The following is a 22393-nucleotide window of genomic DNA, read 5'->3' as shown; positions in this document are numbered from 1 at the left end:
CAAAGTTCAGAAGCTGGAAGCAGGCTGCACAGGCCAACGAACTCCAAACACAGATCTGCGCCCTGCGCCGTTCAGAGAGGGTCGGTGGAGATTCCCGCTCCGAAATGAAGGGCTTGTGAGGTTGGAGTCCAGCTAAACGATCTCCAGGCGAAGAACTCCTCTCTGAAGAAACCTGCACCCAGGAGGCTTTCCAGGCACCCGAAGCACCTCCATCCCTTGGGGGACGGGGACTGAGAGTGATTCTGTCTGGCCCGGACACAGGACCTGCCAGGGCTTGGGTGGAGGTAAGAAGAGGCGGAGAAACAGAGTGACCACAGGCGAAGCTGTGAGGGAGGACAGCAGAGAGGCCTTCGCAGGCTAAGTGACTGGCCCGTAGGCGGTGACCAAGGCCTGGCCTAGTCTTACTTTGGGATGTGACAAAATCAGTGTGCACTTTAACACACCCCTCCTGGAGGCAAGGCGGAGGATGAACTGGCAGGAAGCACGTGTGCAGGCAGGAGAAGGGCCTGTCAGCCACAGCAGGATCCACAAGGAGAGCTTTAAAACCGGAGCTTGGGCTGAGGTTGCCCGAATGGCGCAGAGGGGAGACACTCAGGGCTGGTCGGCCCCGCAGGGCTCATCAGCCACGCTGTGCCTGGGTTCCTGACAGAGTCCAGGTGACGGGGCCTCCTCCAAGAACAGTGACTAGGGGACGAAGTAGACACACTGTGGATTCAGAGCTTAGCGAAGACCCAGCCTCAATTTAGGAACATCAGTGGTCCTGTGGTCCGACTTCAAAGGACAGTGGGCAGAAACAGCATCGATATGTCTCTTCAATATCGGAGTGGGGGCCACCGAAGGCTACCAGTACAGAGAAATACTTGACAGTACAAATGCCGGTCATCAAAGCAGTGTCCTTGCCATAGTTTATAACAATAACGAAAATAGGAAACTATCCAGCGTCTGTCTCTCTCAGTGGAATTACTTTCTCCACTCAGCTCTCCGTTACAAAGAGTTTCTGCAGAGCTCTCCCTGGGAGCCCCTGGGGCTAGACCGTGTTCCACAAACCTACCCCCAGGCTCTAGGAGCAAGCCGGCCTCTGCTTACTGCTTTAATCCTTTTTTGGTTTCAAGTGGGCAGATTTGGTGCTGACCCGCCAGGAATGGAGAAGGGGAAAATGTGAAACAAAAAGCAACACTTGGGAAAAGGGCGGGGTGAAAGAGGGCAGGGCAAAGGGAAGAGAGCCGAGATGAGATGAAGGCACGCTAAGGTGCAACTATGCAGCAGGTCTGAAAACCAGATCAATTTTGGCGAAGCGTTCCTCGTCACAGGGCGGGCGGGGCTGGGTGTGCTGACGCACACAAGCGCCTCTCATTACATGACTCATGTCAGCAGCAGGACCAGAGGGTGGTTCTTACCATGTTTCAGATGTAGGCAGCTGTCATTCTTGGACCTGTACCTGCAGAAAATTGTGTCTTTAACAATTTTTTACTGAAGAGGGGTTTTGTACATTCCAAATATGTAGCAGCTACAACACCATATGGGCTCTTCTGCTGCTACTTTGTTTTACGGTTCTTATACCAGGAATTTCTATTTGTGCAGTACAAAGGGGTGGTCTTTGTTTCCCACAAAAGGAAAAAAGAGTGAGAGAGAGAGAGATAAATTGGATCTCACTGATGTTCTTAGTTAAGCTATGAGAGAGAGAAATCCTATCATCCGGTTTCACATCTATAAAATATATTTAAAAATCCATACCACAGAAAAGGTTCTCCCAGGGATCAAAGTGTTAGTGTATATCGTTGTGGTTTTAAAAAAAGAAGATATTTTAAAAGAGTTACGCAGGTAGGAAGAAAGGAGATGTGTATGAGAGAACAGACAACAGAAGCGGAAAAACAGTCAAAGCGCAGTTACCAAGCAGGCTTTGCGAGCACAGCGTTTGGGGAAGGAGTCTTTAGTTGTGCCCTTGTGCAGCCCCAAAAGGACAGATCTTTTGACAGCTGTTTCAGGGGCTTTCAGGGAGCCAAGCCAAGCTGAATTGGTGCGCGCGCGCACACACACACACACACACACACGACAGGCAGCAAGAACAGCAGTGTGTAAAAGACGCAGACCCCACTGAAGGGTGTTTGTCAGGAGCACAAGAATCAATGGGAAGGTCATAAGGTGCCTACCTGATGTAGACTCCTGTAGTTTCTCCCTCTTCCTCTTCTTTTTCTTACCCTGGAAGAAGACAGACACAGTGTCATGTGGCAGACCGACGGCATAGGGAACCCAATGAGGAAGTGACAAGGAGGGGGTGATGGTGCAGGCAGGCCGTCAGTGGAGAGAAAGACTCAACCCTGCCCCCGAGCATCTCTCATCTAGAAGCAGAGTCAGATCCAGGATGTGGATCCCGCTCTAAAGGAGGGCAAGTGTGCGTCAGCGTTTCAAGCTTGGGCAGAAACCAGACTCCTCTGAATGACCCCTTTCACTCAAACTCATGACCCAGCACCGAGCCCATTGTCCCCGAGTTACTTGTGACGCACAGTGACCAGGTCAGGCCTACGAGAACTGCTCCCCAGAGTTTCTGAGGCTGTCAGTAGTTACAGGAGCAGACAGCCTCATCTTTCTACCGTGGAGTCCGTGGTGGGCTAGGACTTCTGGCCTTGTGGTTAGCCGCACTATGCACCATCCACTATTCGTGAAGCCAGTGTTAAACTAAGCATCAGGTTCGCGCTGTCCTTTAAGAGCATCTCCCCGGAGCACAGGGCCCGTACAGTGAATTTACCTATGAGTATAAACTAACAACAGTTCCTGAAGGGGCAGAGAGCCAAGATGAACAGCGACGGAACAACCCTGTGCAGACACAAAGGTGACCCCACGTGACGTCTGGGGCCAGTTATTGAGCTCTTCATGCAGACTTTGCGGATGTATGTATGTATGTATGTATGTATGTATGTATGTATGTATGTATGGATGGATGGATGTATGGATGTATGGATGGATGTATGGATGTATGGATGTATGTCTGTCTGGGCATGCCTATTGCCGCCCCAAAGAAGTATTTTGAGAAATAACATGAGGGATAAGAGAATCCCTCAGAGCAAGAGAAAGAAAGGAAACCCACCGGTCCGTCTCCCTTGGTGACCTCGGCCTGCACGATGTCCTGTTTCCGACCATCAGTCCTGGCCTCGCTAGGACCCTGCCATCTAAAAAGCTGCAGCCACTCAATGCGGCATTCCTTTTCCTGCCACCATACTTAACCTTCACTTTCGGGGGTGTTCAGGTTAGACCTCCCTCACTGTGAGCTCCCCTGAACAATGAAAAGTTCCCTATATTTACTGGTAACTCGTGGACCCCATGTGACCACAGGCAAGAGATAGGGGATGAGCTAGATAGAACCCGAAGAAACGACAGATCATTTTTGAGAGTCATTTCTGGTGATTAAGGACCTTGGCTTCTAAAACAGACCCACCAGCAACAGGCTCTGCATATGCAAATTTACAATGCATTTCACAACTCTTATCAGTGACACCCTGTCAAATGTCAGCTCAATTTATCGTGCTCTAACTTTCTTTTGCTATTCTCTCCCCTCCCCCGGCCCCCGCCATAATTAACTTTCCCTTAAAAGCAGCCTTAATAACCGTAGGGGAACGGTCAATGGTCAGCCTGGGTTAGGACAGCATCTGCTAGCTTCTCGGATGGAGCAAGTGCGGTCCCCACCCAGTGCTCCGAGGGGTTTCATGCGTCTGGAGTCTTCTCCTTCACTCTCCCGCCTCGGCACTACTACACCTGTCTCGAGTGTCTTTTGTCCAACACACTGCTCAACTCACTCTGTTTCCCCTCCCCTTCAGGTAGACCTGGGTCTGCGCCTCCATGCTCCGCCCTCACCCTGAGCTTGCGCTCAGAATGGAACACTTCACAGGCGCTTTCGTGAACTGCAGCCCGGAGCCCCTGGCCAGCCAGCTGGCTGCTGGTCACAGTGCCTCCTGAGCACTCTGCCTTCACTACGTGGCCCATGACGAGGCCACAACAGGCACGCAGCCCCCACCCGTGGCACGATGCATGACACCCTGCCGGGCATACGCTAGACACCAGCTGTAAACCAGGGTCTCCAAAGATCCCCTATTTGTGATGGAAGGAAAGACCCAAGTCGCTTGGATTTATTCCGATCAACTTACACAGAAACCAAAATCCCTATGTACTGAGCAAAGGCAACTTTTAAGTATTAAAATGACGTATGATATAGATTACTGGGGGGCAGTAAGTATCACTTTGAAAGCTCTGCTAGCCCACTGGCCTCACCCAAGAAAACAGATGCATTGTTGATGTATCAAGACTCTACCTTTGGGCCCTTTATAAGAACAAATTAAAGTCGTAAAATGTACGATACATAGAATACAGTATTTCAAGGTAAGTTACAGAGACAGGCATTTCATATGAACTCAGGTGGATGAGGGTAGCACCCTGGCACAAAGTGCCTTACTTTTATATGCATCACCCTTCTCCTGAGCTGTTATTTTAATACCGGCATTTTTAAGCTAAAATGCTATCAACTGAGCAAATGAGTTTGGAGCCTTCATGGCATCATGCTTCGCCCCAACATCCGGGATAAACCTCCACCTAACCACTGCCACCGGGCTCGTTCAGCCTGATGGCAGCCCTTCCCAGGGTCTCCAAGGAGTACATCCTTACGAGAGCAGACAGCCTCATCTTTTTCCAGTGGAGGGGCTGGTGGGTTTGAACCGCCATCCTCGGGATTAGTAGTCCAACATCTAAAATGTCCATGACGTGCTCCATTGCCACACGATGCAGTAGGACCAGGGCTTTATGTACGCAATCAAATTCACCTATTTTCCACCTTGGTATTGCTAACCAGCCTTTTGTTTCACTTCCACATCAGTCTCCTCCTTTGTCTCTCGAGGCTGCTATTCCTCATGTTCGTGTTGCTGCATTTGGGAGCAGGGGTGCACTGCCCAGCGATATTTTCCAGAGGAGATTAAGTGGACAGGTCACATAAAAAAGGCACATGATATGCGATAGGACGCTGCTGCCTGCGGGTCAATGCCCCGTACATGGCCAGCATTTGAGATCGAGTTACTATAGGACCTAGAAAGGGCAGAACACGGGCATTTACGATGCCTGTCGAGGTACAGATTGGACAGTACTGACCAGTGGACACTTGGCAGAGGTAAGTACTTCATACAAGACACTCAGTTCCACTATCTGCATCCTGTTCTCTGATCTAGATTTCTGAACTAGATTTCTGAAAAGCCCATGACCTCTCCATTCCCTTCTCCCATGAAGGGCTTGAGGACCCCGCTCAACCCCCAAGACCGCAGGGGACCCTGAACATCGCTCCAGTCAGACATTGCCCAAACAGAGGTCAGACAGGCTGTGACTGTATTCATAGGCTCATTTAGATTATTAACGATACACAACAAATCTGAATGTTCCCTTTCTTATGAGGGGGGATCTTAAAACCAAGCGGTGAAAAAAAACCTCCTGTAAAGATCAGGCAGAGTCAATCTTTTGTAAATAAAGTTACATTCCACTTTCTTTCCCTGAAACAACGTCTCTGTCTTCAGAGCAGGACTGGTTCCTTTAGGTAAGGGCTTCAGTAGGCAATGCTAAGCGTGCCCACACCCACCGCCCAGCTATGCTGTGGTGCCGGTCAGAGAAGGGCTCTCAGTGCCTCCACCAGGCAGACCACGTCCACCCGAGATCCGTGGCTGGGTCTGCGAGAAGGCCCGCAAAGAAGAGGGTGCTTTGGGGACCCTTCACGTGGGGATGGATCCTGCCCATTGAAAGGGGCACCTCACAGACTTGCATCTTGGCAGGTGGTCATCCCTGCCAAGGACAGAGATGCCCAGGGGAGGGAGACAATGCTCCAGCGGAAGCACACTTCTCTGCAAGGCAGTGGGATCCCCTCGGCAGGAGGAAAGCTAGACTTTGAAGTGAGGCTGAAGTGGGTCTCAGTCGCAGCTTTGCTACCTAACAGCACGGGCAAACTACCTTGTCTGTCACAGTGGTTACGAGTTGGCCTGTGGATCTCAAGGCCGGCAGTCTGAAACCACCAGCTGCTCCTCTGGAGAACGATGGGGACTTTCTATTCCTGCAGCGAGTCAGAGTTTTACCCGCAGGAGCACTTGGACCCTGTCCTATGAGTTGGCATTGACTGGATGACCATGAATCTGGTTTTGGTGTGGTTGGGACCCCAGTTTCCTCATCTGGAAAATGTATGCCCCAACACTGTTCTAAGGGTTAGAACACAACACATGAAACACTGAAGGCAGAGTTCCTGAGACTCAACGTAGGGTAAACTCAGTGCACTGCCAGGGGGCCGGTCCCGCCACAGAGAGACTGCAGGTCGGCTCTCCAGGACTGCGCATCTACAGAGGACCAGTCGGTTCTTTCTTCTCAGAGGAGCTGACGGGTCTGAACTGATGACCTCATAGTGAGTAGCCCAACACTTTGCTCATAGCACCAAGAGGGCTCTCTTTCAGCATTCGGTCTCAAAAACTCACGGGCATTGAGTCGATTCCAGTTCGCAGTGACCCTCTAGGGCAGAGCTGGCCGCTTGGCTTTCAGACACGTTAAACCTTTACCGGAGTAGACAGTCCCGTCTTTCTTCCATGGAGTAGCTGGTGGGTTCAAACTGCTGGCGTTGTGGCCTGCAGTTCACTGCCCCACCTGGGCTCCTCTAGCACACGGTAGCTGTTATTCCAACAAGCAAGGCAGCCCCTGGGAGGGGGCCTGGGCTGCTGCGCACACAGCGCTGACAGACCGCAGGGCCAGCACTTCCTGTTTCAGTTGTACCTCACACCTAAGCTCAAAGCCCTGAGTGGTAACGGGACTTCATTTTCAGAGCAAAGTGTGCGTCCCGTTCCTAGCATTAGGCTTGGCGGTGCGGGGTTCGGAAGGTGCTGCCTGCAGTCTTCCCAGTCTCTCTCAGGAACTGAAGCCTCACAGTAGCTTCAACGTGGTGGCCTGAGGTTACATTGCATGTCGACCCTCTCCTCCTTCAGGGGGACCATTCCACTCAAATGAGGACTCTCCTAACTGGCATTTTGGGCTGCTAACCACAAGGTTAACAGTTCAAGACTGCCAGTCACTCCGCGGGAGAAAGACAAGGCTTGCTACTCCCCCAAACAGTTACAGACTTAAGAATTGACAGGGGCAGTTAGTTCTATTCTGTCCTATAAGGGGGTCACTATGAGTCAGAATGGATTTGAGGGTGGTACATTTTTTCTTAAATTGGCTTTTCCCATGTCGGTCTCACGGGGAACATGAGAATGATCTTCCAATGCTGAAACTGTTCCGAAGGTTAGATAGTCAAAGTGATTCCCCGGTACAAACTATGGCATTTTTGTGTGATTACCCTTTTTCAGAAGTATCCTTTGGTATGTCAGGACTACCATTAATCAGGCGCTCAACCACTCTACTAGCAAAATAGCTGAAGAACTATAAATGATGAGATTAGTTCCAACCAATAAAATGAACACAGTCTGAAATGTAATGATAGCTATTACATTTAAGAAACTACATAAGAAATATCATGGCACACTAACACGGAATAAAAATCTTTCTTTACCCGCTCCTGACTTGTCTCTGGCGAAACACCTGACTGGAATGCTTTGCTTATCAGGATTACAGCGCACCCTTCTAGAAAGCCATGTGACAGTATTTCCCAAGAGCTTGAATTATTTTACCCTTTAACTTAGTAATTCTACTACCATTAACTTAACCTACAGAAGTAATCATCTCAAGTACAGAAAAATACATGTTTTGTGCTCAGATATATTTGCTGTGAGATTATGAAAAAAAAAAAAACACACCAGAAAATAGCCTAAGTGTCTGTGAGCAAGAAAAAACGGTGAAGTACTTTTATGACATTCCCTGAATAGACTACGGTGTCCACATTAAACTGGATTATTTACAAATACTATGCCATAAAGAGAAAAAGCGGACATTATAAATAATAAATTGTCACTATCAATAATGAAAGCCGACAGCGTTGAGGCAGGGTAGGAACTAAAGGCCCCAGACTGTAACTCTTTATAGGAGCAGAAAACCTCCTCTTTCTCCCGAGGATCAGCTGGTGGTTTTGAACTGCTGACCTTGCAGTCAGCAGCACCACTACCCCATCACAGCTCCTTTCAACCCATGGAGACCCAGCACCAGCTTTCCGACGCTGTCCATCTTCACAGAGAGACTCCTCTTTTCGACGAGGATGTGTATGTGCAAACACATTTACATTCAAGCTACACAGAATTTTTAAAAACCCACATGCATGGAAGAAATACTGAGAGGGAAACAAAACCATATCCAGTACTACTAATGCTGTTATATTATGGCCTTTGGTGTGTGTGTGGTTCTTAAATCTTTTCACCGGTATTGTAATGATAACGTGAGTAGTTTAATGTAACAAATGAGCTTTGAGAGAACTTACCATCTATACCAACAACAAAAACCAGATGATAGTGCAAAACTTGTATGAGGCAATAAACATAGTCTCGCAAACTTTTCTCGCTGAATGCATTCATTCTCAAAAGCAGCATAAGCCGCCCGTCCCACATTTCCTTCCCGAAGGCAGCAGGGAAGGAGGAGTCAAAGAGGGGGGCGGCTGCCACACAGAGGGACTTACATAATTGTCTCTTGCAGACCAGCCTGGGTAAAGCTGCATGTGTAGCTGTCTCTCTTTCCGCGCTAATTCATAGTATTTAGCCTGCTCTTCACGGGACAGGGCATGCCACTGAAACAAAAGAGGGGAGGCGGGGGAAGAAGTATCAAACAAAGGTAAACAAAGGAGCAACCGTGTGACGGAGGGCCTGCTTCAAGCACGAGAAATGAAGCTATGCAGCGCCGCAGCTTTGATTTATTTTGCAGTCAGTGGCAGGCAACCACGGCCTGCAGAAGGGAGTCTGGTGGCCACCCTGAAATTCAAACCTCGGTTTCTGTATCCTGTTCTCCGGTGTCACAGGAAACACATCAAAGCCCAACAACGCATCCCGAGTAACATGATCTCGTCACCCACCCGTGCTCCTTTCCAGTACAAATGAGAAGGAGCCCTCACTGGCGAACCTCAACACCCAAGCGTCCCCCTTTCTTCTGAGCTTGCAGCACATTCTGCTGGCCGGTGTTTATGCACCAGATGTTCATTTCCAGATGTCTTTTCTCACACAGACGCACAATCTCCTCCCGTGGGCACTCTCTCGTGGGGTGCTGTGAAGTGCGTGAGAGCCACCATGTTAATGAGCTAGCATCGTTAAGACTGCTGGTAGAGCAAGACCTCCGATGTCAGCCGGCCTCCGGCCCCTTCTCCGCTTGGCACACGGACGTGAACTCCAGCCACCGGGAGCAGGCTGGAGACACTGCACGACCACATGGCTGGCGTACTTGACAGCTGACCAGCCTTCAACGGACCGACAGGAGCACGTTAGCCTTGTTTATTTTGTCATCTGTAACTGGACACACTTTGGTCCCCATTAGGAATAATGTAACTGCTGATGTCCTTCAAACTCCCTCCCCACTGCCCCTTTGTTTAACTGGAGTGGGGTGGGGTGTGTGTGCGTCCAATCGCTCATCTATATCATCCTCTGTAGCAAAAGAGCATATTGGGGCAAGCTCCCCCTTTCAGGTTTTAAGAGGCTTACGGTTTGCTCGCTGCTTTGCATACATTTACACAGGACTTGCCCTCCTCCACCCCCCCCCCCCCCGCCCAGTTTCAAGTCTGCTGCGACATCCTAGGATCTTCCAGTAGACCCATGGAGGTTGGAGGGGGGATGGCAAGGCTCTGGGGGGCCCACTGGCTATGAAGTCATCACTCAGAAGGCAGCAGCTGGACAAAGGAGAAATACCCCCCCCCCCCCCCGCACCATCTCTCTGACTTCAGTGGTACAAAGACAAGGCGTACTACCCCTCTAAAGAGTTGCAGTCTCGGAAACTCTTGGTGGGGCAGTTTCTGAGTGGGGGCGGGGGCAGTCTGACCCTGTCCTGTATGGTCACTATATGAGTTGTGTTTTGGGGGTGGCAGCCCTGGCCAGCCCCACCTCAGCCTGAGCTTCACTGGATCGGTGTCACCCAGGGCAGGCATTCATGCCAAGCTCTGGTAACCTCTGTGGGTGGGGCTAGCTGGCAGCCACCCAATCCCCTTCTCTTTAGTGTCCCAGGTGACCCCACATGGGGGCTTCCCATCACCCCCCCTACCTCTCGAATGGACTAAGGTAGTGACTAGACTGTCTGCCTGCCCCAAGGTGGGGGCAGTGGGGAGGGTGAATGAAGGTAGGAGACAGGAGAGGATGGTGGCAACAAGTGGAGCTGGCTCTTCCACCGATGCCCTGGTCTTGGTGGCCCCTCCTCCACAGTGGCAGCAGGACCCTGGGATCACTTTGGTGTTGCCCCAGTGGTGCAGCAGGTGCAGCGCTGGGTGGGTGTGCCCCGGAAGGAGCCTCCGTGTGCCCGTGCTCCAGCACCGCGTGTGGAGCTGCTCTCTCTCCATGTCCTTCCCAGCCAAGGCTGGGGAACCTCAGACGTGAGCTTGCTGGTTTACAAAACAGGATTTATTGTTGTTGTTATTTTGAACACAGTATTTAAAAAATGTGGGTGGGCCAGGAAGGGAAGGCAGGTGGCACAAGAAAAAGACTCTCACAGAGGAGCGAGGTGCCTGCTGCTTCGTCACCGACACCCTGCAGGTCCGGAACTGAACTCTACCCTGTGACTCCCCAGTGGGAGTCACAATGACCAACAACAGTGGATACTCCCCCTCCTCAGCACAGACGACCACTTCCCATCCTAAGGGGAGCCTGCGCCCGGGGATGGCGCTCCCAGCAGCGAGGGAGGAGAGGAGGCAGACCAGCGTACCAGGGGCCATGTTTGAGGAGAACGTTGTTCCCCTGGCAACTGTGGATCCATGCCGAGAACTTTCAGGTCTAAGGACTCTGTTGAATGAAAACCGTATTTGCTCCGCACACTCTCACCCAAATCACACTTAAGAAGCCAAAAAGGGAAAAAAGAAGCCTGTTTCATCGCAGGGCTCTGACAGAGCTGAAGGCAAGTCAGTGGATCATCTTTGGTTAGTGAAAGGAGTTGTGGGGGAGGGTGATGGGAACACAGCACAGAACCCTAAGAAAGGGCCCTGAGACTCACAAAGTTCCTTGTACTGGGGAGTAACCACAAGGGGGTGGGCTGGATGCAGGGGCTGCAGCAGGAGCCAGCAGCTGAAAGGCTGGCTCCTACCTCACCAACCAGCACACCATATCAGGCTGAAGAGCTCGTGCCTGGGGCCAGCTTGCCCATTAGGGACTCATCCCGCACTGGTGCTCAATGAGATGGCCAGAGACAACAGAGTCTTTTCCAAAGGAAGCCAGCAAAGAAGATAAGAAAAGAGGAAATGAAGTTTTTCTTTTTAAAAACATTATTTATGCCTTCTTTTGACAGATAAAACCCATGACTCCACTGCCAGTCAGGGGATTCTGGCCCATCAGGTAGGGTGGTGGAGCTCCGAAGTCCTTCGGGCATGGAGAGTCTCCTCTCTCGTGGCTGGTGGCTTTGCTGTTCCCACAGCGCCCCTAGGCCTCCTGACCAATGGGCTCCCTGCTCTATACTCCCATTGCCATTGGACCGAGGACCCTGTAGGACAGGGCAGAACCGCCCCAGGGGGTTTCCAAGGCTGGAATCTGTACAGGGGCAGATGGGCCCCTTCCCAACACAACGCTTTGTTTTATGACGATATCATCTACAGTTATGTAGTATGTGGAAGTTCTGAAATTTGCTGGGACAACGCAAATTCATAAATACAAGGTGGCTCCCACAACAGGTGTGAAAGGGTGGGTTCTAGCATCGATTCAACCCATCAGGTGTTTTCCCGTTAAAGCCGCAAGTTTAAGTTCACGAGAAGATCCCAACTCACAAGACGAGCAAGGAGCTGGTATGAAATGCAGGGCAACCTCCACAATGCACCTGCATTTCAACGGTTGTTTGGTTCCGCTGTTGATGTGTCTACCAACTTGTAACTGAGTCTTGACAGCTGAGCTATTTCCAACATGCACAACCAGTTCACGATAAAAGTCTGTAGATAAAATGCTGGCGCTGATGTTGTCCTTAAAAAAAAAGTCTCATACAGACTAGAGATGAGCTATCTTTAAAAGACTTTCTGAACACAATTGAATAAAAGCCCCCTTTAAAAGACTCCTTTGTTTGCTGCAAAATGAAGGGTTAATTTTTAAAAAAATCATATTTTGTTGTCCAGGCGCCATCAAGTTGTAGGGGAAATATCCATTTATAGGAAGCTTATACAGTCTCAAGGTAATATGTGTGTGTGTGTGTACACACACATGCACACGAAAACAAGTCTCCACTGAGTGGACACCTGGCTAATAGCTTAGAAAGTCTGAAAAGTGAATAGGCTGATTTAAAAATAAGTTCTGTTACCCTTACTATTTACAGCAGAAATTAAGAAAACGTAGGCTGACTCATTGTGAATGGGCTTTTCTAAGCTAGAGGTACAGTAAAGATGAATTAAAGTGTATAAAAAGAAAAAGGAGAAAAAAAAGTTCTGGGATGGACTTACGATCCACCCTTAAAAATGCTAATTATCCCAATGTAGAAACTTCATGATTTTAAAGCCAGGGACTTTAAAGAACCAGCAAGGACTGCCCAGCTAGAGGGAGTTATGAAGGGACAGAAAACCTGATCTCAATCAAAGATCTCAGAGACCTATAAACAGAAACAGGTGTCCAAATCAAAGACAGAGAGAGGACCCCCCCCCCCCACCCCAAATGAGAACCATCCTTCCGGACGGACGTCTGCTCCGATCTGGGGCCGTTCAGCGAGCAGAGAAAGTCGCCACTGCAAGGAAGCATGCCTTAAAACTTGGAAGCCGAGCCCGGGATCCCGAACTCTCTCCCGAGCAGGAGTGATTCCCGCCGGAGAGCTGGAGGGCCTTTATCTCGGCCATGATGGCAGCACCCAGGAAACCCCCAAGGACTGTTTGCACGTGCAGAAATAAAAAATGTCAACCCTGCTTTTCCCTGGGCGGCTTCTTTTAAAGGGTCAGGGAAAATGAGCATCAGCCCCCAAGCTTTTGTGGAGGAGCGCTTCAAAGATGATGGGCATCGCTCTTCCGCTCTGATCTGGCTTGGGAATCGTTGTAATTATGGTTATTAAGTGTTTAAGAATCCGCAGGGAGATAAGAGCACTCTGCTCACAAGACACACACACACACAAGAAAGAAAGAAAAAAGAAAGAAAGAAAGAAAGAAAGAAAGAAAGAAAGAAAGAAAGAAAGAAAGAAAGAAAGAAAGAAAGAAAAAGCTATCATCTTACCACCACACCCTAGCCTGGGACCCCGGTGTCTCGCAGATTGGAAATGGCTCCGTTCTTTCAGGTGCTCCGGTTGATAATGCAAGGAGGCTGGTCTCCCTCTGGACGAGAGGGACTGGCGGCCGCCGGAGTATCTTTGGCTATGCCGTTCACAGTCTCTAGGTCTCTAACCAACCGGCTCAAGGTGATCGCCGTCCACAAGGGCTAAGGAGGGTCCTCTAGCTGGCACAATGTTAGGAGACCTTCCTTGCCTTCGTGGTCACGGGCCCACTTTACAGGGACCCCAGGATGAGGCAGGCAGTTAAACCACTCGCCAAAGCGTTGGGGGCTGGGGGCTGACTACACAGAGCCCCTGGGGAGGAAAGCCGGGGGCGTTAGTTTCCAGCCCCAGGGAGAGCAGTGCTGCTCAGCTCACGTGGCTCACGAGTCCCAGTTGACTGGATGCAAGGGGTTAACACACATGTCACATTGCTGTGGCTAGTTAGGTGCCATCGAGTCGGTTCTGACCCACGACGACACCCTATGCGCAACTGAGGTAGCTTATTGTGCCAACCTGGCCGATAAACACAGGTGGGATTAATTGAAGGGCGGAGGGATAAATGGCTGGGTGAGCCTCGCCTTTCCAGTTCTTGGGTCTCTTGCTCTGTGATGGTCGGACCAGGGTGCAGCTGTCTTAGTAGTTCCCTGCTTCAACTTGCAAGGGTGACTTCCTGCAAGACATCCCCGAGGAGAAGCCACATGGACCTACCCCAATACAGCCCTGGGTGCTGGAGCAGCCCTGTGGAGACCCCTGCCAGCACTAAGATGTTTACACATTCACTGACTCGGCTTTCCTCCTGCAGTGGGCATCATTGGATGTGTTTACTGAGATGGAGGAGGACTTTATTGATTGGTGTCGGAGATATGGGTAAGGGTTTAATGTAGAACTTGTGGGCTTGGGCGGCGCTGGGTTGGGATGTTTTCTTGATGCGCACTTAACCTTTACATAAAACTCTCTCTTATACATGAGTTGCTGTGGATTTGTTTCTCTGAAGTACCCAGACTGACACAGCAACCGAGCGAGACACCGCCTGGGGTGCCACGTTTAAGTGTAGATCCCTCGGGTGTGAATGAAAGACATCAGGGCAAAGTCAAATAGAGCACCTCCAAAATCCAAATGTCGCTACAGGGAACAGTGAATTTACAGCAGAATCATTCAATTCCCTTTTGGCCACTTTTTTGAGCCACCTAACTGAAACCATTCCAAGCCTGGGAAAAAGGGGGAAAAAAAGTTCCTAGAAAGCCAACTACCCGTCTGGTTAGGACGTGGTTGGCTAAGAAAACCCTTGCCAGTCGATGCACGCAAAGCCCAGTGCCGCCGGGTCCGTGCTCGGTGCAGAGGAGGAGGATCTCGGCATCATGGAAAGAAGAAAGCAGAGACCAGGAGCAAACAGGACACCCCTTTAAGGATCGCAGACTGAAGACTTCGCTGGCCCCAGTAAAGTTCTTCCACTTAGGCCCTCGGGGCGGAGCACTGGCTGCTTTCTTGGGAGTGGCCGCCTGTTTGCTAGGGCTCATCCGGAAGCCTGGGTGGCTCCCCAAAGGCCTTCCTGCAGCTCCCCCACTAGGCTGCGGAGAGCTCTCCCGGCGTCACTGTACGCCCACCCGACGGCCAGCAGCTGCTCTCCGCTCAGGTCTCAGTGTGCAGTGTCCAGGATGCTCCCCTCGCCATTCGTTCCTACAGAAGTTTGCTCTTCCAGCCACGCAGGGGATCACAGCTTCAGCCACACGTTTTCAGAATCGTTCTTCACCTGGTAGTCAACATCCCGGCACTACACTTCACACTGCAGGAAGTCGAGAACCGAATCCACGGCAGTTGGCAATTGCGACCCGGCATCTAGCACAGTGCCAGGCACACACAGATACTCAACAGCTACTACCACTTTCAAGAAGGCCCCGAGCTGTGTTTACTTTTCACTCCATTGTGGAGCTCGCCCCAAGGCGACCGCCCTGTTGCCCACTACCCTCTGTTTCACGCCGTTGTGCCCGGCAGTCACGCCGACGTTTCCAATGACACGGACGTTACACCCATGCTGGAGACACAGTTAACTCTGTCTAGATTTCAGTGAAGCAGCAAGCGCCAAAGCACCACACGCTCATAAACATTCCCGCTACTTACCCTTCTGCCGAGAATCTGGTTGATCGCTGCACTTTCCTTCAGAGTACACTCTGCCACGACGTTTGCTCTCATTTCTTTCATGTATAACATGAAAGCATTCAGAGGTTTCTTAATGTGAGGTCTTTTTGGCTCCTGCTCCTTTCTCTGTTCATGCTGGGGCTTCCTAAAAGGTGGCGTGGCGGGAGGAAGGGAGAGAGAAACAGAGCATTGGTTGAGGACACTAGTAAACTCACATGCCATCCAGTTTGAGGAGCAATGCTTGGTGTTGGTGAAACAAGGGGGTGCATCCAGCAAGCCGAACCCAAAGGGCATTCTATGTACTCCATGATGCCCCAGGAAGAGACGCTGCGCTTTATACGCAAAGTCTGCCTATGACTCCAGAAGCATTGAAACACGAAATGGAAACGGATCTGGTTTGTAAAAAAAATGCTCCACCTGGCGCCTTGAGGCCAAGTTCCAATGCTCGTGGTCCGTAACTACCTTGAGGTCCTGGGAGAAGCTAAGGAAACTTTCTAATCTCTTCCCCCACACAATTGGTGTGCATGTTCTGGGACGCTCAAATGCTGTCTGCCACAAATGACAATCCATCCTCCCCATGTGATGCCCAATCCTGTGATTCAGATAAAGCTCAAGGCTTAATGTCCTCAGGGACTTGACTCCTGCAATAAACACCCGGTGACAATCTTGGCTCCACAGGGAAGCTCAAGCTTTGCCCCCTTTCCTTGACTTCTGGGCTCTTTGAAATCCCAAGTCATTGTAAAACCACATGCCCAGTAGGAGATGCTGGAACCTTCCATGTCGAGTACAAACAGGTGTGCCCAGTAACCTTGGCAGTAAATGTTAAACAGCCCAAGGTGAGTCTGCCTCTGCTCTAAAAGAGGTTTCCTCCACACCTGAGGAGGTTCCGGGCATCATGGAGGTCGGTCTCTGCTCCTTTCCAATCTCAGAAGCAAAATCTGGGCATGGGGAGCAAAGCTGAATAATGCCCACAGGGGCTGGGCTTTCAAGGTGCAACTGCAACCCAGGCCCAGCCAGGAGGCAGCAGCCACGGCAGTGCCTGCGGTGCTCCCAGGTGAAGGCAAGCCCGCCCTTACACGTGCATTAGGTCGCTGTCCGTGTGCGGGTGCTCCTGCTTGACCTGCGGCGTTACAATCGCTGGGTGAGGGATGCCGGTTGCGTGGGGACCAGGAGGACCAGGAATCATATGATGGGAAAACCTGACAGGAAAGAGAACAACAAACAGAACAACATGTACTACGGCTACTGTAGCAAAGGCTCCACAGAACTCCCAACCAACCTACTCACTGCTGCTGGCAAAATGTGAACACACATCTCTTTCTATGCAGCGTTATCAGCTCTAAATGACGGTGGGAGGATAATTTTTTTTAACTCTCTGTTACCAGGTGGATATTATAATTACTCCTTGTACAACAGGTTTTGTGGTTTTGTTTGAACATACACAGTTGCCGAATATGACATTTTCCTGAGAAGGTTCTGGGCCCCAGAATTTAAAAAAAAACATTAAAAAAGATCCCCCCAAAAGGAGGACTCGTTTTTTCTTGCTAAGCGATTTTCAAGCGACTGTTTTGGCAACAGGCGTGATGGGCATAGCGCTCAGGAAGGCTCTCTTTGTGAAGATGGAGGGTGGTTTCAAATTGGAAGCTCAACATCCCGCCTCTGCTCGTGAGCAAGACATTGCCTGGAGCGCTTTCTCGTGTGGTTGGGTGGGTTCTTCTGCGTGATTATTGAGTGCCACTCCGGAAGGACAGGGCAGACCTTCCCATGGGGTTCCCAGAGCACACAGTCAGGCCTTTTCTCCCACAGAGCCCCGCTGGTGGGTTCGAACTGCCGCCTTTCGTTCAGCAGCGGGGCCTTCACCGTTGTGTTACTGGGGCTCCTTTCAGAAGGAAGTGATTCAAAAAGCAAGCGACAGGGAGATCTACATTCTTCCAGTCAAGGCCTGGCTCCGTGAAGATCATTCAGTGTTAACTCTCTCATACAGAAAGAGAGGTCTCAGAGACCTGGCCTTCCAAAAAAACAAAAAATGAAACAAAACTGAGAACCCCCGTGAAGGGAAAGGTCTAATGAAAAGAAAGGCCACCATTCTGCATCAGGGTGAAAACTATGCCCAACGGAGAGAAGCGAGTCCCCCTGGTAGGCTAGGAGAGTGTGACAATCATCTCCAAATAGCCACCAGCAGCCAACACAAAGGAGGGGCGCAGGCACGCAAGAGAAATAAAATAAATAAAGACAGGACTTTCAATAGTGCTTCGGGTAAATTTGACTCTCTCTCTCTCTTTTTTATTTGCTTTTCAAACTGCTTTAAAGTAAACACTGGGTTTGGGAAGAACACCACCACTGGCCTTTCATCCCAGCCGAAACAACTAACTCCTTCACATGTGAAGGAAAAGAGATTCCGCTGGAATACACTTTCAGGGGCCAAAAACATCCACACAAACACTGAACGATTAAGGAGGGACGATTAAAAACAAAGCCAATAGCTGATTAAATGATGATGTTGTATTGCCACTCTGAGTGCTGTTCTCAAAGACCCGTGATGCTGGTCGCTCGGCAGCAGGAACTCACGCCCCCAGAGTTCTGACAATGCTGTAAAATAAGGGAGAAAACCCACTTTGGGGGTTGGGGGGGAGGACATTTATTTTGTCACCCCTCAGTCGTGAGACTGACAAGTCCTGAGCCGACGACGTGTACGTCTCAAGGCACATTCGTGATAGGCGGTCATTCACCACGAGGGACACTGCAAGTGTCCTGCCTGCCCCCAAGGTAAAGGTTCACGATCTGTCCATCCCGCCCAGCACGCCCCAGCGCCGTGATGCTCACTCCCTTGGGAAAACGAAAAGGCACGTTGAACACACAGATGATAGGTCGCACGTGTGTGTAACATCAAGCACAGGGCACAGAAGCCGTCCTTTCCAGAAGCAAAGCATTACACAGAGCAGCCTCACGTGTGGCGTGGCAGGCCTCACAGAGCTTCGCTTGCACGAATGCGTCCACAACACAGGGCCTGATTCACACACTAGGGCCCACACCCCTGTGGCCTGACCGCTTGGGAGCAAGGTTTGGTTCCTCTCACCCAGGAAGGCTCTAGAATACCTAGGCATTTTCAACCACCTTTACGTTACACGGAGAATCCTTTCCTCAGAGGGTACCAAATAATTACAGAAATCAGAGCGACTCTGTGTGTGTGTGTGTATGCGTGTGTGTGTCCAGTTTGTCCCATCTCCAATATATTTTGAATCAAGCAAGCTTTTTTTTATAAATGCCCACCTGCAGGACATTTCAAATCCCACCATCAAATGGCAAGGGGGGGGGGCTCTTGGAGGCAAATGAGTCCTCTAGCATGCTTCCTTCCTCAGTGGGTGGGCAAGTCGGGCCAGGTATGGCTGGTCCCCAGGGGCTCCAACCCAGGAAGCCCTGCGAGCCCTAGTGTGGGAGCCAGGCGCCGCACTGCACAGACAGACACGAGCCTGAGGTCTGCACCCTCCTAGCCGACCGAGAGGCAAGCAGAGGCACGCAAGATGCAAGCGTGAGAAGACCGCCGTGTCCTCCAGTGCCCCGCGTTTCCACCTCCACCTACCTGGACATGGAAGTGTCGACTGACAGTGAGGATGGGTAGGGTTGCCTGAATCCACCCGTGATGGGATATACAGGCTGACCTTGCCTGAGGTCACAGAAGAAAGGAACCCATCAATGACAAAAAACACGAGTTACCAGCCAGCAATAAGGGTTTGATTGTGGGAGGGGGGGGGGGTAGGCATTTAAATAGAATCTGTGGGCGCACACTACCCACCACAGAATTTCTTCAGTTAACGTCACTGTGACCCTTCATCCTTTAACCCATTCGGCACGTCCTTTGCCTTGAAGAAAATGCCCCCGCCCCGCCCCCCCCTTCATGGCACACCAGTCCATGGATAGCTTGCTCCTACGCCCTCCCCCTGGCCCAACCCTACGAATGCCCAGCCCTGTGCACTGGGCACAGCAGGCACTTCATACTGATTATAACACAACCCTGAGCTTGGTGAAACAATTCCCTTTGAAGAAGCTTAGTGAATTCACTGATCAGAATCTTGCAAAAATTTTAGGGGCGGGGAGAGAGAAGGAGATGAACATGTGAATTTAAGTTTGCATTCAAATGAATGAACAGGTTTAAAACATCGCCCTTTCCCTCCTCCTATACCCACGTTGAGAGAGAAGTGAAACACCAGCTCCTGGCAGTCCTTGTCCCTCCACCCTGAGACCCCTCTTTCTCCAGGTCTCCCCTCATCTCACACGATTCCCTGGACACAGCTTCTATGCCCAGCAGCCACGGGTGAAGCGGCACAGGATTACTACCCCTGCGTGGCTACACTGAGACAGAAGAACCGATGGAGGTTTGACCCTATGTGCCTAATCCCTGCATTCCATACAGAACTGCTGCCCGAGAGACCTGGTGCTAGCGACAGGAGTGGAGACAGGGAGACGCCGGGAAAACAGGGGATTCCAGTGGCCATTCATTGCTGACGGAATGAGGAAATGCATGGAAGTAGAGGTAAAGGTAAGGGGATTGGCTAGTGGAGTGGGGCTGCGGTGGAAGACAGAGCACCAGATGGAGAAAGGGGAAAAACATGTGCTGGCCTCGAAGCACCATTCTCCAGGAAGTGAGAGAGGGTGGGCAGGGGAACGGAGGAGAGGGGCCGGGGCGGGAGGGGGAGTTGTGTGTGCTAACCGTAAAATGCTAAAAATAGGCCACACAGTAGAAAGGTTTTCTTTTCTTCCCCAAATTGCCCTTTCCTTATACCTCTATCGTTAGAAACAGAAAATCACAGGCAGCAGCAAGAAGTGTTTTGAAATGAACTCAAATGCAAAATAATTCATGATTAACAAAAAACTTCCCATTTTCAATCCCTCCCCAGTTAGTTGTCTGCCCTTCCCCTCTCAAGTCTATTCCTAAGACCAGGTAGCTGGTTCCTTGTGTTTAAGATTATGTTCCCCAAATTATAAACTGTTCATTAACAACAGCAACTATAAAAAGTAGAACCACACAGCTCTAACGGTGTACGTTACAAGCAAAGTAAATGCCCCACAGACTACAAATTGACCCCATAAAACGGCTGGTTTCAAAGCCCATTCTGCAGTCATTTTCTACACATATTAGCCAACCAATTCAACCCATTTCCAAGTCTATCTTTAAATATATATATGTGTATATATATATGTATATATATATATAACCTATATGATATCAAGTTGGCACCTCGCTTGCTGATGCAGGATTGGTTCAGCTCGCTTAAGTGTTACTATGCCTAAAACATAACCTCCCTGAAGGGAAAGTGGAAGCAGGTATGCCCGAGTGCCTGGCAGAAGGTGGCAGGAAGGATCTTACCAGCCAAGTGGTGGGGTGATCTGTCCGACGCCACCCGGCGACAGGGGATAAAAAGAGGGGATATCAGGAGCTGCAGGATGTCTGGACATGCCTATAAAACAAAAAGAACACACAACAAAGACAAAAGCGGTACAGCTTTCAGGCCCACAGGACGTTTGGTCACAGAGCAGGAGAAAAACGAGGAGAGCGCTTCTGCGCCAGCAACACTCCACAGGTCTAGAAAGAAACAGCATCCAGTCACTGGGTCCATTTCTCAGACGGCCAGCTTTCCCCAAAGCATCGACAGCTGAGAATTTGTTAAGTGGGACTTTGGATCGTGTTATCTTGAGAAAGAGTCCGTAGGCGGCCTCTTGATGACTATCACCAAGGTCGACTTGCCAATGGGCATTTCTTTGGCCCCGACCTGTCCCCCCCGTTGCGGATGGTGGGCGCCGTTTCTGTGGAGAACGTGAGCCTATTGTGCTCAGCGTGGGAGATGGCAGCGCTTCCGAAGAAGCCAGCCTGCTAGGAAGCTCAAAGATTAGGTAAATTGCCACTTGCAAATTTTCATCGGTTCCCTTATGGACGCAGAGATCTGGGAAATGTGATACCTCGGAGGATCAGAGATTAATTAGGAATCATGTTCATCCTCCTAATGGTCACCCTTGATATGATTCATCGGGTCCCTGTCTGCCTCTTCAGCTCCAACTAAGCTCTTCATCTAGTCGAGTCCTCTGGGCACCAAGGTCAAGTGTTCTGCATTAGCGGTCATCCACAGAAAAGGAGCGCCCCAAACTGTGTCCTGAGCGCACGCTCCCTGGAATGGTGCAAACCACCTCAAGATGATTCCGAGTCCTTGTCCCCAAGGGCGTCCTTTTGTTTCTACCTGACCTTAGGCAAGGGGAGGGAGAAAAGGAGCCAGAGGTGATGTGAATATAATCATTTAGACGTCATGTCTAAATTAGTGCTTCTTTACACAGCGTACCATGGCTTCACCGGCCATTTCCCTATCCAAACACACTTTCCAAGGTACCACCCTGCTGAACAGGTCACTCGGCGCTTGTAAACCCACTCAGCATGTGAGTACATGTCGAGTTAGGCGAGTACCTGGAAGAGGCGACAAATACACTCTGACTTTCTGTGATTATCTGTGAATGTCATTTAGACCTCCAAGGATGTAGAAGGCCCCCAACATACGGGAATGCCTTCAGTGAGGTAAGGGAGGTGGGCGGTACTGTGAATCTAGGGCCAAACTATTTCTAAACTCGCACTGAAAGCAGGTCATATGAAAGGTCTTCACCACCTTCCAATCGCCCATTCAAGAGTTCACGTGAGGTCATGTTGTGATTTTTTTTCTTTTTTAAGAGAACAGTCTCAAATCTTCCTTTTCCAATTTTTCCTAGACCTGTTCTTTTTGTCTCCAACCCAACTTACTGCTGCCTTCCCAATTTTGACCGAAGGTCACCCTACAGGATAAGTTCAAGCGCCTCACAGAACTTCTAAGGCTGTTTATCTCCACATCTTTCTCCCGCAGAGCGGCTGGTGGAATAGAACCACCAAGTGCTCTAACCGCGGCACCATGAGGGTCACTTT

At 50.4% G+C, this 22393-nt stretch overlaps 1 protein-coding gene across 5 annotated transcripts in view; it reads right to left on the bottom strand.

Annotated features, from left to right (window-relative positions):
* The window catches only part of LEF1 (lymphoid enhancer binding factor 1), a 150439-nt gene that overhangs the window by 16456 nt on the left and 111590 nt on the right, over positions 1–22393 (bottom strand). For 2 of the 5 annotated variants that reach the window (XM_075544852.1, XM_075544850.1), the window contains exons 5-11: positions 20822–20912; positions 19037–19120; positions 16533–16655; positions 15439–15601; positions 8606–8713; positions 2151–2199; positions 1404–1438 (exon numbers count right to left, since the gene is read on the bottom strand). In XM_075544852.1, coding sequence (XP_075400967.1) covers positions 1404–1438; positions 2151–2199; positions 8606–8713; positions 15439–15601; positions 16533–16655; positions 19037–19120; positions 20822–20912 — 653 coding nt within the window. Of the gene's footprint in view, positions 1–1403; positions 1439–2150; positions 2200–8605; positions 8714–15438; positions 15602–16532; positions 16656–19036; positions 19121–20821; positions 20913–22393 lie in introns of those variants that run through there. The other 3 variants (XM_075544849.1, XM_075544854.1, XM_075544853.1) reach the window with 3 other exon arrangements.

This window comes from Tenrec ecaudatus, chromosome 3 (genome assembly GCF_050624435.1).
Source record: "Tenrec ecaudatus isolate mTenEca1 chromosome 3, mTenEca1.hap1, whole genome shotgun sequence".
Taxonomy (NCBI): Eukaryota; Metazoa; Chordata; class Mammalia; order Afrosoricida; family Tenrecidae; genus Tenrec; species Tenrec ecaudatus.
Note: the sequence above shows the minus strand (reverse complement) of the source record. Positions and strands in the feature narration are given on the sequence as shown.